At 47.7% G+C, this 16,545-nt stretch overlaps 1 protein-coding gene and 1 long non-coding RNA gene across 2 annotated transcripts; one reads left to right on the top strand and one right to left on the bottom strand.

Annotated features, from left to right (window-relative positions):
- The first annotated feature begins 51 nt into the window (after positions 1 to 51).
- Positions 52 to 1,115, top strand: LOC116446636. Its single transcript, XR_004241297.1, has 2 exons — positions 52 to 370; positions 466 to 1,115. It is a non-coding gene; the product is annotated as an uncharacterized LOC116446636 (long non-coding RNA).
- A 364-nt stretch (positions 1,116 to 1,479) lies between these two features.
- Positions 1,480 to 15,353, bottom strand: TNFAIP6 (TNF alpha induced protein 6). Its single transcript, XM_032115128.1, has 6 exons — positions 15,166 to 15,353; positions 8,446 to 8,583; positions 6,931 to 7,092; positions 4,305 to 4,533; positions 3,040 to 3,080; positions 1,480 to 2,553 (listed from the first exon to the last, which is right to left on the bottom strand). The coding sequence occupies exons 1-6, from the start codon at positions 15,341 to 15,343 to the stop codon at positions 2,390 to 2,392; spliced, it is 912 nt and encodes a 303-aa protein (XP_031971019.1). The 5' UTR covers positions 15,344 to 15,353; the 3' UTR covers positions 1,480 to 2,389.
- Positions 15,354 to 16,545: the final 1,192 nt, after the last annotated feature.

Here is a 16,545-nt window from a genome sequence, read left to right as displayed (position 1 = left end):
TTGGCGGGGGCGCGGCGGGAAGGGCGGGGGAGCGCGGGGGGCGGGGCCGCCTCGGCGCTGAGGGTGCTCGGCCCGAGCCGGCGCTCCCGGCCCGCAAATCGCGGAATAGCGGGGAAAGAGACCCCCGGCATCATCCATCTCCGGCTCCTGGTCCTGCACAGACAACAGTGTCACCCTGTGCGTCCCTCAGAGCGTTGTCCGAACGCTCCTGGAGCTCTGGCAGCCTTGGAGCCGTGGCCGTTCCATGGTGAGCCTGGTCAGTGCCAGACCACCCTCTGCTGGAAGAAACTTTCCCTAATTTCCAACTAAACGTGCTCTGACACAGCTGCAGCCGTTCCCTGGGTCCTGTCCTTGGTCACAGCGAGCAGAGGTGGGAGCTGCCCCTCGGGAGGAAGCTGCAGGTCAGCTCACGTGAGGTCAAATCCCTAATTAATGACTGGGAATTAACCTTAAGCTGCGCTCCAGCTCCACAGGAACGTGCCGGCACAGCCCGGAATTCCCTGAACCCCCGTAGGGGATGTCCCGGCTGGCGCGATGGAGGTGACGGCTGTGGGCTACAGCGGTGAAATAGGAAATTGCGGCCCTGGCAGCGAATCCAAAGGGTGCGGAAAACCCTGGATGTCCGGGATGGAGGCAGGCCGGAGCATCACGTCCATGGCTGAGTCTGTCACCGGCGGGGCTTCCCTGTGCCGCTGGAGGTGCCCAGCGGGCGTGGGTATCCTGGGAAGGCTCTCTTCCCAAAATAGTACCCCATGGGGATTCCTGGCAGGTATCCCTGGTTCTCATCCATACCAATCCAAGACCTGTTGCTTCTCAGTTAAAGAAAGAACAACAACAAAAACCAAAAAATCTCCCTCGCCCCGAGGTTATAAATAAAATATTAACATCTCTCCTCGTGCTTTTCCTTATTCTCTTCCCTGTGAACAAGCACTGTTGTTGATCTTGGAAAATGGGAATGCCATTGTACAACAGGCATTGTGGACACAAGGTGGCAGGGTTAAAAAGCACATTTTAGATACGGTTACAACCCATAAATGTAGTGAAATGTAGTGAAATGTAGTGAAAACTTGTTTTGTGGTGCTCATGTGGAGTATGAATAAAGTGTTGGAAATAACCGGGAGAGGAGCTGCAATGTTTTTTTCTAGTACAGCCAGAAAACAGGATTATATTCCCAGTGAAATTACAATAAAAGCTCAGAAATTAAATAAATTTAAACAATCGAGAACTAGAAGAAATGAAGCAATGGGGCTGGTTAGCTTAAGATCTTTCTTGTGTGAAATGCTTTTTGAGGAGTTCACAAACACTCCAAATGAAATGTGATTCACATGAAAATTCTTAGTGGGCATTAGATTTCAGCAGATCTGAAATCAAGAAAACACTCCGAAACAAACATAAAACTTATTTACTCCTTTAAATAACTAAAATGCCTCAAAGTCTGGAACGTTGGCAAGAAACAAAAATAATTCGCTGCAAACTTGGTGTGATTAAAACAGAGGTAGCTTTAATGCTGCTTCAGTTAAAAACATATGGAGAAGGACTTAAGTTCAGCAATTTAAACTAGAACAGTCTTAAACCCGTGTAAACAACGTGCAACACCTCGACAGTGTCTTCTGAACGTGCTGGTGCTCGCTGAGAAGTTTCTCCTGATGCTTCATCGCACCAGTTTTATTCTCATTACGAAGCCATCCGTTTAATTCTTTACTAAGTGGACTCAGAGAAGTGAAAGGACTTCAACAACTCTTCTCTGAATGAGGAAACCCTGACAGAATCCATCGGCCAGTTTCTGATTGATCTGGCAATAAAACTAAAGTGTGGATCCAATTGATCCCGTGCTCTTCGTGCTGCTTCCCAGTCTTCACATGGGTGGCTCCCAGGCCATCCACAAGATGAATTTATGTGTCTTAAAAATCAGCTGACTCTAAAGACCCTTAGAGTTCAAGAAAATCAGTTAATTAAAAAAAAAAATAATAATGTGTAGAGAACAGGAAAAAAGGCAACTGCCTAAAAAATAAATATGTGGAACTCAAGGGAAATAAGGAGAGAAGAGCCTGTTAAGTTTAAAAACAATTGGAACAGTCACACAAAAAGTTTGTTCAAGTGGTGCAAGAAATGAGGAGAAGGAGCAGTTTATATAGAAAAATAATTTTTTTAAGTCTTTGGTAGCAATGAATTCTTCAGATTTTTACAGTACTGGTATTCTAAAAATAGTTTCCTATTATTCATGTAAGCACGTTTTATAATTTATTCCCTAGTGTAGTTTATTAACAAAACTTACTGAAAAGCCGAAGAGAAAAATTCAGAAAGAGATGAAAAAAAAAGTCTCATCTGAAGACACAAATATCTGAATTGGGTTCACTCTAGAACATGTTTCTGTGTCTGGCTACTCTGCTCACATAATACCAAATTTTCCGGATAAGAAGTTTGTTTTTCCTTGGGACGTTGCATTCTTGCCATCCCCTGCCTTGGAAGGCATGTCCACGGTGGTGTACCTGATCTGGAAGCCACCAGCAGTCACCGAGGCATCCGTCAGGAACTTCAGGGTCATGACATTGCCTGGGCCGAGGGAAGCACAAACAGAGGTTATGGGTGGGGGGGGGGCATAAAAATGTGGTATTTCAGGTAGGTTTTTTGGGGTTTAAGGTTTTTTCAGGTATATTTTTTGGCTCTTTCTTGCTGAGCTGCTGAGATCTTTCCAGCAATCCACTGGGTCTCTCTGCTTCTGAGCTGGGAGGATTGTAGATCCATCAGCTCCATGGAAAACCAGGCAGATGTTCTTCAGCTGTCTCAGTTTGGAGAAAGTTCTGCTTTAATGTCCCTTCCAGCCCCTTCCATTGTTCTGTGAATCCATGATTCCATGAATTCAATTCTTCTGTTCTCCTTCTGACAGCAACATGAGTTTCCACACAGATTATCCCTAGACTATCCCAGGGAACACAATCTAATCCCAGGGAACAATGCCCTCTAATTAGGCTGATTTACATTTATTTAGAAGTAATTAATTGCCTGCTTGATTTTCCACAAAGAGTGCAAATAAATTACCTGTGCTAATGATGTCATCTGGCAACTCATCTCCACAAAACCTGGAAAAACATGGAAATGGTGATGATTAAAGGACACAGGAACTCTGGCACAGCCCTGCTCCATGGGGACCTGCACTGCTGGGGCTCAAGGGGATAAACTGGCTTTAGGTCTTCAGTGTTTGGAATTCTATGTTAAAATGATTGCCTAAAGAAATTTTTGTCATCGTCCCATGGTAAGATTTAGGGGAGGAACCAGTTTTCAATATCTGCAGGAAGTAAATGATGCAAAACAAGAAAAAGAGCAATTCCACAAGGGCTGAAGGAAGAGTGACCCAAGGCTAAGAAAGGAAAAACATTGCAAAAAAAAAAGTCCATTTAAATTATCTGTAAAAGCAAAACAAACGGACTGTATCCTTGCTTTGCTGCACATGATTCACAGAGAGGATGTGAAAAGTGGCAGCAATTGGTTTTTTATCACTTTTTCTGCTTTAATTTCTGTTCTGGAGAATACAGACACTTCATGCCAAAATATGACTGATAAAAAGTAAGTAAAACTGTAACACTGAAGAAAAGAAAGTGAGAATTAAGCAAAGAAGGAACTAAATCTAATAAGAGAGACAAAATATAACCTTTGTTCTGGATTTGTTAGAAAATAACCGTAGCAGACAATAACTTCAATTAAATATATTTTTGTTAATAGTTTAACACCTCCTTTCAATTAAAGCAAACACAAAATACTGTTTGAGATTGCCTGGGGTTCTTCCTGGAGAAATAAGATAAGCAGATAAATAAAAAGTCTTGCAGTTTTCTTTCATCTAATTTAACAAAGCAGAAAAAGGCAAAGCTCAATTCCCTGAAACTCTGAACAGGTCTGTGTTAATGACATTAAAGCAAATTACCAGGAAAGATAAATCAGGGAATATTGCTACAGAAATTGGGGGCACCTCAGCAGTGTTAATTGGATAAGGTTCTTCTGAGGGGGAAAATCAAGGGAAATAAGGAGAGAAGAGCCTGATAAATTTAAAAATAATTGGGACAGTCACAAAAAACATTTGTTCAAATGGTGCAAGAAATGAGGAGAAGGAACAGTTTATATAGAAAAATAATTTTTATAAGTCTTTGGTAGCAATGAATTCTTCAGATTTTTACAGTACTCAAAAAAGAGTTTTCTATTATTCATGTAAGTATATTTTATAATTTATCATTTATAAACAGTGTTCTTCTGAAAGGGGGGGGATGACAAATTAAACATTCATTTGCATTTTAAAGCTGGCTTGGCTTTACCTGCCCACAAATCCATTGATGTCATCGTAGCTGTCATAGATTTCCAGGAAATCAGCCAGACAGGCAGTGTCATCCTCCACATCAAACTCCAGGAACTGCAGGTGGATCCTCTGGCCGTACTTGACTCGGATGTGCCAGTAGCAAATCTGATCATTTTCATACTCGTTTGGGTAGCCTGGGGACTTGAAAACATGTTTGGAATCCGTGAAGACTCCACCACACTCTTTTCCTTAGAGAGAAATAAAACCAGCAGAGTTTAAGAATTAATTCTGGCTGTGGTTTGAATCTTCAGGCACTTTGACCCAGAGATCTGTAGGAAATAACACAGGAACATCCAGTGTGATAAAGCTTCTCGTGCATTCACTTGATAAATGGCAGTCATTCCTAGCTTTGGGAAGAAGATATTTTGGAAGCAAGAGGCATGATCCAAAACTCACTGAATTCAGAGGAAAAGCTTTCATTGACTTCAGTGGATTTGGGGCCAAAGCTGTGTGTTTTATGTAAAAGGCACTTGGGATTTCTGGCTCTGCTTTACAGCTGTACTTGCAAGTCACACAGACACTCAGGTTCATCCTTTCTTCTTCAAAAGCCTCTTGCAAGTGTGTCCTCTACAAAAACAGGCTTGTGATCACACACCTGGTGTTGTACTCCTGTTGTTCCTGCTGCTCTTTACTCCCTTTGGGATAAAAACACTTCTGGTTTGATTCAGTGGCCATCTGGACTTTGCGAGCTCCCTGACAGCGGGGCTGACCAAACTGGGGACCTCATCCTGCCTGAATTTAGGATTTGTCGCAGTTCAGAGCTGGGGAGAGGGAGGGGCTGTGTCAGGGCATTGAGGGCACAGGAATTAGGAGCACTAAGACGGATTAAGCCCTGAGTTTGTACATTGTCCATGAGCCCAGAACTTTCCAGCTCAGCTCACGCTCCAGTACCTGGAGAGCTGGGTCCAGCTCAGGGGCTGCCACACAAGAAACACGTGGATCAAGTCCAGAGGAGGCCACTAAGTTGGTTGCAGGGCTGGAGCCCCTCTGCTGTGAGCCAGGCTGGGAGAGCTGGGAATGTTCACCTGGAGAAGAGAAGGCTCCAGGGAGAGCTCAGAGCCCCTTCCATGGCCTAAAGGGGCTCCAGGAGAGCTGCAGAGGGACTGGGGACAAGGCATGGAGGGACAGGAGCCAGGGAATGGCTTCCCAGTGCCAGAGGGCAGGGATGGATGGGATATTGGGAAGGAATTCCTGGCTGGGAGGGTGGGCAGGCCCTGGCACAGGGTGCCCAGAGCAGCTGGGGCTGCCCCTGGATCCCTGGCAGTGTCCAAGGCCAGGGTGGAATAACCTGGGACAGTGGGAGGTGTCCCTGCCCATGGCAGGGGGTGGCACTGGATGGGCTATAAGGTCCCTCCCAACCCATTCCATGATTCCATCATTCCATGATCACTGCTAGGTGGGATGCACACTTCAAACACCCAAACATTTCCACAAGTTCCACTTGCCATCTTTGGCCTCCTGGAGCAGAGCACAGGCTCAGTTCTGTCAGAGATTTGTCTCTGTTCCCCCAGGCTGCTCATGTGCCACCTGCCAACAGCCCTGCCAGGCTCCACAGAGCACGACTACAAATCCCTGCAGTGCTGGAGACTTGTGTCTGCGCAGTTCTGGCAGCTCTGGTTTCCTTTTGTGCTCTGACCAAACAGTGTTTGGACAGCAGCTCCCCACGGCCCGGAGGAGAGGGCTGACAAAGGACAAAGTCACATGCAGTAATTCCGAGGGCAGGAGCCTCTCTCGCAGCTCTTTGTGTGTGCAACATCTGGGAACGGCCCCCACCCCACAGAGCCATTCGATTCACATAAACAAGCTCCAGCCCTGGGAGCACAAACAAAATGTGCACAGCTGTGCAGACGTCATGGACAGGCTCTGCCAGGCCACTGGGAGCAGCAGCAGAGCCAAGCTAAGCTGTGTTTTCCTTCTTGGTGCCACGTTCTCCACCTCCCCTGCTCAGCGAAGTGTCACCAAGCTGAAGTGTGCCAGTGGCCATGTGAGTATTGCAGTCACCTGCAGGGCAGTGTGGAGGGACTGGAGAGGTGTCTCTGCTGAGCTTCTTGTCAGTGATGTTGGAACTCTGATCTGCTCTGGAGATCCACTTTTCCTCATCTAGTTACACACAGAGCACTGCTGGGAGCTGGTGGGAGTTTCAGTCACAGAATCACAGAATCCCAGGATGGTTTGGGTAGGAAGGGACCTTAAATCCCATCCAGCCCCATTCCCTGCCCTGGGCAGGGACACCTTCCACTGTCCCAGGGTGCTCCAAGCCCTGTTCAGCCTGGCCTTGGACACTCCCAGGGATCCAGGGGCAGCCACAGCTGCTCTGGGCACCCTGTGCCAGGGCCTGCCCACCCTCTCAGCTGAGAGTTTGTCCCTAGGAAAAGTTCCTAAGAATGCCACTGCCAGACAGGGCTTCATTTTCAGAGTTGCTCTATTTCAGACACAAAAAAGAAGGGTTAACACTAAATTTAGCCTGTTACAGGCAGAACCCCCTCAGATTATGGGCAGAAACTCCTCAGACTATTCAGATAAATTGGAGGCTAAATGCAAAGCCTTGCACAAAAGAGGACAAGCCCAGTGGTTGCTGTTCTCACCGTTGGGGTTGTAGCAGTAGGCATCCCACCTCTCGCTCCTGTTGAGGCGAATTCCATAGTCCACAATTCCAGTCTTGCCAAAGCCACAGTTGGCTCCAGCTTTTACAATGGGATAACCAACTCTGCCCTTTGCCATCCAGCCAGCAGCACACACGTGGAAACCTGCAGCAGAGGGAAAATGAGACGTGGATCTGGTCAATCCTAGGCTGCTCTTATTCAACAAAGTCTTACTCAAACTGATGGCTCAATGACCTGGGTGTAATTGGCCTGATAGAAATTGAGCTACACGGGAGAACAGGACGTTGAGAGGATAATTTTAAACACAGAGGATAAAATTGAATTGTGTTCTCCACAATGTGATTACTGGCTCTTCATCTGAAAGCCAAAATCAAACGCAGATGGACTGCACAGTTCCCCGGGTAGTCAGTTTGAAGTGCTCTACCAGCACTTGTAATCAAATTATCCATTGGATGAGTTTTCCAAGGGTGTTCTTTGTTTCCCTTTTGAGGTCACACAAATTTACTCAATCACATCTCAAGAGTTCTCAGCATTAAGTTCTAAAAATACATAAAATACTACAGGCAAACGCTACAGACAGTTAGAATCCCCAAGTATTTGCTTAAAACACTTTCAATTTAAGTTTAAATACCTGAAATGCCTCAAGTATTTCTTGCCAAGCAAAAAGGTCCTGTTAATGCATTTTGTGGCTGAGAACTTAACACCAACAGCCAAAGAATGCAATGTTGTTCACCCTCTGGTAGAGACCCATCCAATGTTTTCATGGAGAGGAACTGGAATGTATTTGTGGCATCCTAGTGCTCTGAGTTCCTCAGAAGAAACAAAAGTACCCTTCTCACATGTGTGCTGGTGCTGGGAGCCAGCTTCTGACTCAACAGCAGAGTGAAAAAATGTCTGGAGTGGAGGATATTTTCCATTGTTTTCCCAGCGCTCTGAATGAATGAAGAACTTATTAGGAATCAACTGGAAATACCACGGACCCCTCACTCAGCTCCACTTTTCACTCCAAGCACAGAACTCATTCCCTTGCAGAGAAAATATCTTGATGAAAACAAAAGATGTTGAGTGGTGGAGCGAGTCCAGAGGAGGCCAGGGAGATGCTCCAAGGGCTGGAGCCCCTCTGGAGCCAGGCTGGGAGAGCTGGGAATGTTCACCTGGAGAAGGGAAGGACACAGGGAGAGCTCCGAGCCCCTGGCAGGGCCTAAAGGGGCTCCAGGAGAGCTGGAGAGGGACTGGGGACAAGGGACGGAGGGACAAGACACAGGGAATGGCTTCCCAGTGCCAGAGGGCAGGGCTGGATGGGAGATTGGGAATTGGGAATTGCTGGCTGGGAGGGTGGGGAGGCCCTGGCACTCATCATGCTCCGTTACCAGGTAGGCGGCTTGGGCAAAAATCCATGGAGTTTACACATCTCTCACAACAGACATGACAACACACCACTGGCCCCCCTCTGCAGGAGCCCCATGAGCCCCCAAAGTGCCACGACTTTTTCCAGACCTATTTTCCGAGCGGCCTCCAGCTGTTGGTACGTGGCCAGGTGTCCTCCCTCGTACTCGCACACGGCCTTGGCCTCGGCGTAGGTGAGGCGGTACTTGCCGGCGCGCGCCTCCCGGTGATACACGCCGGCTGCTCGCTCTGTGGGCACAAACCGGGACAGGCTCTGCAGCTCAGCTCTCCCCAGCCCCAGCTGCTTCCCCCAGCCCTGCACCTCGGGCTGCTCCTCTTCCAGGTGAAGAGGAAATGTTCACCTGTGCCACGCGGGAAGCGTCAGGAAAACTCATCCCTCCCCACCCAAAGGGATGTGTGTAACCCAAAGGGATGTGTGTGCGACCCAAAGGGATGTGTGTGTGACCCAAAGGGATGTGTGTGACCCAAAGGGATGTGTGCAACCTAAAGGGATGTGTGTGTGACCCAAAGGGATGTGTATGACCCAAAGGGATGTGTGTGTAACCCAAAGGGGTGTGTGTGTGACCCAAAGGGATGTGTGTGACCCAAAGGGATGTGTGTGACCCAAAGGGATGTGTGCGACCCAAAGGGATGTGTGCAATCCAAAGGGATGTGTGTGTAACCCAAAGGGATGTGTGTAACCCAAAGGGATGTGTGTGTGACCCAAAGGGATGTGTGTGACCCAAAGGGATGTGTGCGACCCAAAGGGATGTGTGCGACCCAAAGGGATGTGTGTGACCCAAAGGGATGTGTGTGTAACCCAAAGGGATGTGTGTGTGACCCAAAGGGATGTGTGTAACCCAAAGGGATGTGTGTGTAACCCAAAGGGATGTGTGTGACCCAAAGGGATGTGTGCGACCCAAAGGGATGTGTGTGTAACCCAAAGGGATGTGTGCGACCCAAAGGGATGTGTGTGTGACCCAAAGGGATGTGTGTGTAACCCAAAGGGATGTGTGTGTGACCCAAAGGGATGTGTGTGTGACCCAAAGGGATGTGTGTGACCCAAAGGGATGTGTGCGACCCAAAGGGATGTGTGTGTGACCCAAAGGGATGTGTGTGACCCAAAGGGATGTGTGTGACCCAAAGGGATGTGTGTGTAACCCAAAGGGATGTGTGTGTGACCCAAAGGGATGTGTGTGACCCAAAGGGATGTGTGCGACCCAAAGGGATGTGTGCAATCCAAAGGGATGTGTGTGTAACCCAAAGGGATGTGTGTGACCCAAAGGGATGTGTGTAACCCAAAGGGATGTGTGTGTGACCCAAAGGGATGTGTGTGCGACCCAAAGGGATGTGTGTGTGACCCAAAGGGATGTGTGTGTGACCCAAAGGGATGTGTGTAACCCAAAGGGATGTGTGTCACCCAAAGGGATGTGTGCAATCCAAAGGGATGTGTGTGTAACCCAAAGGGATGTGTGTGACCCAAAGGGATGTGTGTAACCCAAAGGGATGTGTGTGTAACCCAAAGGGATGTGTGTGTGACCCAAAGGGATGTGTGTGTGACCCAAAGGGATGTGTGTAACCCAAAGGGATGTGTGTGTGACCCAAAGGGATGTGTGTGTGACCCAAAGGGATGTGTGTAACCCAAAGGGATGTGTGTGACCCAAAGGGATGTGTGTGACCCAAAGGGATGTGTGTGTAACCCAAAGGGATGTGTGTGACCCAAAGGGATGTGTGTAACCCAAAGGGATGTGTGTAACCCAAAGGGATGTGTGTGACCCAAAGGGATGTGTGTGTGACCCAAAGGGATGTGTGTAACCCAAAGGGATGTGTGTGTGACCCAAAGGGATGTGTGTGTAACCCAAAGGGATGTGTGTAACCCAAAGGGATGTGTGTGTGACCCAAAGGGATGTGTGTGTAACCCAAAGGGATGTGTGTGACCCAAAGGGATGTGTGTAACCTAAAGGGATGTGTGTGTGACCCAAAGGGATGTGTGTGTGACCCAAAGGGATGTGTGTGTGACCCAAAGGGATGTGTGTGCGACCCAAAGGGATGTGTGTGTGACCCAAAGGGATGTGTGTGCAATCCAAAGGGATGTGTGTGACCCAAAGGGATGTGTGTGACCCAAAGGGATGTGTGCAACCCAAAGGGATGTGTTTTCATCTCAAAGTGATGTGTGCAACCCAAAGGGGGATGTGTGTGACCCAAAGGGATGTGTGTGTAACCCAAAGGGATGTGTGTGTAACCCAAAGGGATGTGTGTGTGACCCAAAGGGATGTGTGTAACCCAAAGGGATGTGTGTGACCCAAAGGGATGTGTGTGTAACCCAAAGGGATGTGTTTTCATCCCAAATGGATGTGTGTGACACAAAGGGATGTGTGTGACCCAAAGGGATGTGTTTTCATCCCAAAGGGATGTGTGTGACCCAAAGGGGATGTGTGCATACAACCCCATGGTAGGATTTGCTGTGGGACAAGTTTCGAACAGAGCGAGGCGGTGCCTGGAGAGTTTGTGAACAACAGAAAGTCAACAAATGCTGGGAAGGCCTCCCCTGGGATGACTCCGAGGGCAGTAGTTATGGGAACAGTCTGGAGCCAGCATCCCGAGCTCTGTGTATCCTGTCTGACTCGGGGGAAGCTCCTTCTGGATCCCTACCACAGCATCCTTTTGGCTGTAACTCCAAGAGCCTTTGGAAGATGAATCAGAGCTTTGTTTTGAATCTCCAGAGAAGTGAAATCACAGCTACTTGGATAGAGGAGAGGCAGAAATTAAAGGGGGGAAAAATGTGAAATAAAAATATCTGAGCGTGTGTCACAAAGGGCAGGACCAGAACAATTGCTGGCTGACATTTCTGCTGCACGGAAAATTAAAGCACTTTCTTCATTATTTTTTTTTTACTTTGCCGTGGCAAGTCCGAGATAAAACAGCTTTCCAAGGAAACCTAGAAACTGCCAGTGCTGCTACAAGTTTTATAATCTTTGCCTGTTGCACTTGTCTGATGCCATATGTATGGAAATCTGTCTCAGCAGCAATCTGCATATCTAATCTGAACGGGCTTTTTGTTTAGGTCTCACTTATATTTAGCATAATCTGAGAGGAATGGCTGCTTGCAGCTCTCCCCAGCCAACGGGACCGAGAAAAGATGGAAAGCAGGGAGCGTTTTTACAGAAGTTATTTGTAGCATAAAAATAAAGAATGTATTTTCTAGGGACATGCTTGGAGTCCATGCTTTTGGCTGGTTAGGGGAGTTTTTAAGAAAGCCACGGTCAGCGCTGGATTGTGGTTAGGAATGGTGAGAGCCCTTAATAAACACAGGATGATGTTTGCCAGGGTGGTTTCTGGACCTGCAGTCACTGGCCTTGTGCCCAGAGAAATAAATTATAATGCTGACAACAGTCTCAGGAGAGTGAGAGCCTCCATCACAACATCACTGGGAATATCACTGCCATGGGCACAGGATAACAGAGCCTCCATAGAAAACTCTTCCTGAAGGAGCCAGTTCCATTAGCCATAACAAGCCACAGCTGGGGGGCAATGGCATGTTCTGGTACAAAAACTCTAATGAAGAATTTATTCATAGGAGGTATTACTTTTAGGTCACTCAGTAGTCTGTCATGTGTAAGCTCATGAGAAATCAAGATAAATCAGCTCCCTGTGTGTGCAGAATTGGGAATGTTGTGTTGGATTGGGAATGCAGGGCTGGTAAAGCTGGATCCCTCAGTGAGCAGCGCAGGGCTGGGCCTGGCTGCAAGCCCAGGGGACAGCCTGGAATCCACATTATTGATCCCTGCAGAGCACAGGGAAGGGAACTGGAAGGTGATTGGAAAACACCCATACACCGATTGTATTCCTTGAGCTCTCAGAGCTGCCACTAAAATCTCACCATTTTTAGTTGGCTTTTTCACCTGGCATATTGTTTTCAAATCTTATCCCTCTAAAGATATCTCCCTCTACTTACTGCTGAAATATCACTATGGACAGGCACCAGATTTTCCAGAATATTGCTGGAAAGATCAGCTCTTCAAAGAGCCTGCAAGGCTGAAATCAGCAGCAGCACCACCCTGCAAGGAGCAACCAGCTTTCATCTCTTATTCCTCTGCAACATGAAAAAGTAGCCTTTGGAAAAACAGACCACACACATCTACTCCCCCCAGCTCTGAGATTTGCTGCTGTCTCCCTGTGTCCCAGTTTAATGACACAGCATTCCCTAATGGAATATGCTAATTAACTGATGGGATCTTGCACTGGCAAATTTCCCCCCGCCCCGGTCCCTCTTAATTCCATGTGGGGCTGTGCAGGCAGATAAACTCATCATCAAACACAGACCTAGGTCAGAGCAGTGTTAACTCTTCATTTACATATTTATGTCTCTGGATATACTCCTATGCATATATTCAGAGGAAAATGCACACAAATTGCAATTTATGGAGGTGAGCTCGTGGCCCTGCAGATAAACCTGCAGGAAATGTTGATTTTTCTGGCAAGCACAAGCACGTGCCAGAGGGCCATGGGTTCCACACATGACAGGACATGTTTCTTCCAGCTCACACTTCCTAAAATGCCTCCCTGGAGCCCAGAGACAGCGGGATCCTGCAAGGACAGTGACCCTGTGCTCACCCTCAGCAGCAGGAGATGGTGAAGCACAGCCAATCTCTCCTGCACAAACACAAGCAGCGTGAAATTTGGCCTAATGAAGTACCTGCAATATGCATGAAACCAATGCTGAATGCTAAACAACGAGCAATATTTCACTTTTAAGCAGAGGGTGGCTACATAGAGCTCCTGGCAGGGGCCTCTGCTACTCAGAGAACTCCACCAAACGGGGTCGGTGCAGCCCCTAAACCCCCCTGACACACGGGGTGGGAATGGGAATGGAATTGTGAACAGATGCAGCAGCTGTCCTGGAAAACCCCATGGCACTAAGAACTGGCACTGGAATGAGTCTATGAGCAAATCTGGGCAAGACTGTGTGAACCCTGCCCTCAGCTGACAATAAACCCTTGGTCACAACGTGCTGGTGGCAAAAATGAGCAGCATTAAAATTCCATTGGCACCAGGAATACATTCCCAGGGAGGTGACAGAGGCAGCTGCAGCAGCACTGGCTGAGGAACAGGAGAGGGTTTGTGACAAAGGAAAAGGTAAAAGCCATGAGGGTTTCCAGAGTGACAGGAATTCAAGATTATATATATATGCTAAAGGTTTGTGGAGGGAAAAGGTAAAATGGAGATTTTCCTGACTTTTGGGTTAAGTTCTTCATCAGAAGAGGAGATAAGCAAAGCTCAGATGTCACTGTGCATCCCCAGGTTTTATTCCAGGGAGGGGAGCTCATGCACAGCGAGGCTGAGATTGGGGTGACTTCTTTCACTATTCAAGTTATTTTATTTGAAACACAAAGAAGCATGAACTGGATGTCTGTGAATTTGCCAATTCTATCTTCATTTATGTATGGAGTCACTGAATTCCATTGGTGATTCAATTAACTGCACTCTGAGGTTCATTTCAATAATGTTATTGCTGTGCTTACACAAGATGGTGCATTTCTCTTTTGGTTTGTTTATTTGGAGAAAGCCATCAGTTTTTCACCCCCTGGTTTATTTTTATTTACTCTCATGGTAAATGCTGAGAGGTGTAGCCAAACAGAATTTTATTCTGCATTCCAATTAGCACACAGTTGCTCCATTTTAAAGCATTTAAAATCTTTTTCTCCCATTTGACTTCAATTCATGAAACTGCTCAAATGATCCCTGTTATCCCAAATTCTTGAACAGCAGCTGCTTGAGGTGGAGCCTGGAGCTGCCAAGCTGCTCTTCCTTGGCGCTCTCCCCACCTGAGCACCCTCAGGAATTGGGAGGCACAACAGGCATGGCCCAAGGTTTGGGGTGGGGGGGGGGAGAGAGAAGTCATTAAAAATGTGCAGCCAAATGGAAAACACCACAGATCATTTCCGTGCCTCATTTGTGTTCCTGGTGCTTTGCAGGCTCCTCTGAGAGGGGCTGGGGCCACGTGGTGGCTGCAGCAGCTGGCAGAGCGTGGCCCCAGTCCCTCGTGAGACACCTGAGCACAGCCAGCTCCAGGGACTCCTGGAAATCCTTAGGGAAATGCACAACATTCTATAGGGGATAAAGGAGTTTTAAGTAGTTGTCTGGAAAACAGAGCATTCGGTGCCTGCCTTTATTTCGGCATCCTTTATGAGGCTCTATCCTGAGTAAGTTCTCTGTTGTATTGGATAATTATAAAGAGCTATAAAAGAACTCTCAGAGCTCCTGAAACCCGCTTGAGGTACCAGAAACTATTCCCACAGCATTTTTGTCTTGCCCTGTTGAAATCTTCTCTGTGCTGCTAATGATGTGAACAAACCAATGGCCCAAACATACCCATTCCTGCACTTTTCCAGAAACCCAGGAAATATTATCACTATTATTTCCAGATCATTTAGTTTCATATGCAGGACCCCAGGCATGGGAAGTATGCTCATGCAGAAAGTAATTCATTCCTTTGGCAAATGTTTCTTTTCAGGCTCGTTTTCCTTCAAAACAAAGCAACTGTTATTTAATGAATGCAGTTTTCACTTTACCTCCTGCTGCAGGAAAATACTTTCGGATGAAATGTTTTATCATTACCTTTGCCAGCAGTTCAGTGAAACTAAAAATGCTAAGCATGTAAAAAGGGACAGCCACTGCTCAGGTAAAGTGATTTCAATGAATTTCAGTGCAGGATTTGGCTGATACCAGTGCACAGCTCGGTTTTGTGGTGCTGGGTGCTCATCCTTCCCCTGTTGGACAAACACAGCGACCCCGCAGCAAACGATCGGTGACAATGAAGTTAGCTCTTACCTAACCAAATGGAGTTGTGCAGCACCCCATCCTTGAAGCCCCACGCTCGAGCCTTGTCCCACAGCAGGGCAGAGAAGAAAAGCAGTGCAATCATCTCCCGGGCAGCGAGGGGCTGTAAATATTCCCGGCTCACACACTCCAGGCTGGCTCTGCAGCTGGCTCGATCCCGCTGCAACATCTGGGAGCCAGATCTTAAATAGTGTGCTCAGCTGTGAGGTCAGCGAGCCTGCTCCAATTGTGCTGCTGCAGCTCTTACCCAACTCACTGGGGTGTCTGCAGTGGCCCATGTGACTCACTGCTGGCTCTCCTCATTCCCAGCCCGGCCAAGAATCCATCCTGTCCCTCACTACTGCAGCACACACGGACACTTCCCAAGCCAAGGTCTGTTCATTCTTCAGCACTCGCTGCCTTCAAATTCCATACAATAAAAGTAGGAGCCAGCCTATCTGCTCAGAGTGTTTCCAGTCACACCATTTACAGGATCCAAGAGATCCCACTTGCTCTCTCTCATTCTCATTTAGACATTCTCTCCTTTTATAGAGAATTTGGGTTTATTTTCACAGTGGATTCATTTTCACAGTGGGTTTATTTTCACAGTGACCTGATCAATGAAAAGAAGCCAGGAGAATATTTTGCACTGGTTATTTGAATTCTGTTTCCCTGCAAGGGACCTGTAACTGCAAATCGAACTCCCAGATCAGCACAAAGCCGCAAGTGTCAAAAGCAGCTGCTCTTTGTTCTGCAAGTGGGAAATCAAGCTCAAAACTTCCCCTCCAAACCACAGTTTAAGATCTGATTCACAGCGTGACAGCTGTCTGCCTGTCTTCCCTTCTGGCTGCAAGTGAATCCTGCAGCTGCTCCTCGTGGATGAGTGGGAGAGGAGAAAGGGGGAAAGATGAAGGGATGGAAAAACGGTCTGGTGCACCACACTCCCGAGCAGCCCTTGGAAAACTGTGCCCTCCTGCTCTGATAACAATGGTTAACTTCTGAGTCAGGAGCTTTGGACAGAGATGAGCATGCAAACAATCAAATGAATGAGATCAATGAGAAGGGAAGGGTGGAGGTGTCTGTGCCTACCCACAGATATTTTAGCACAGATGACCTGTACCACTGAGGAAGGTTCTTCATCACTCCACCCCTCATGTGGTGAATGCTGAACAGCCACCCTCGTGTTCCTCCCACCTACAGCTCGGGCAGAGGCTGAAGGGAAGAGCTGTCGGGAAGGAGCTGGGAGAGCTGAAAGCACCTGGACCACAACAGCAGTGTCCAGTGCCTGTCCAGCAGTCCCTGATGGGAGCAGCCCCGCTCTCCCAGCGGATTTCATCTCCACGTACATCCTGGTGTGCGCATCCTTTGGAGGCTGACCCTTCGGAGTGCAGC

Source organism: Corvus moneduloides, chromosome 7, assembly GCF_009650955.1.
Source record: "Corvus moneduloides isolate bCorMon1 chromosome 7, bCorMon1.pri, whole genome shotgun sequence".
In the NCBI taxonomy this organism is placed as follows: domain Eukaryota; kingdom Metazoa; phylum Chordata; class Aves; order Passeriformes; family Corvidae; genus Corvus; species Corvus moneduloides.
The sequence above is the reverse complement of the archived record's forward strand: the minus strand, read 5'-3'. Positions and strand labels throughout refer to the sequence as shown.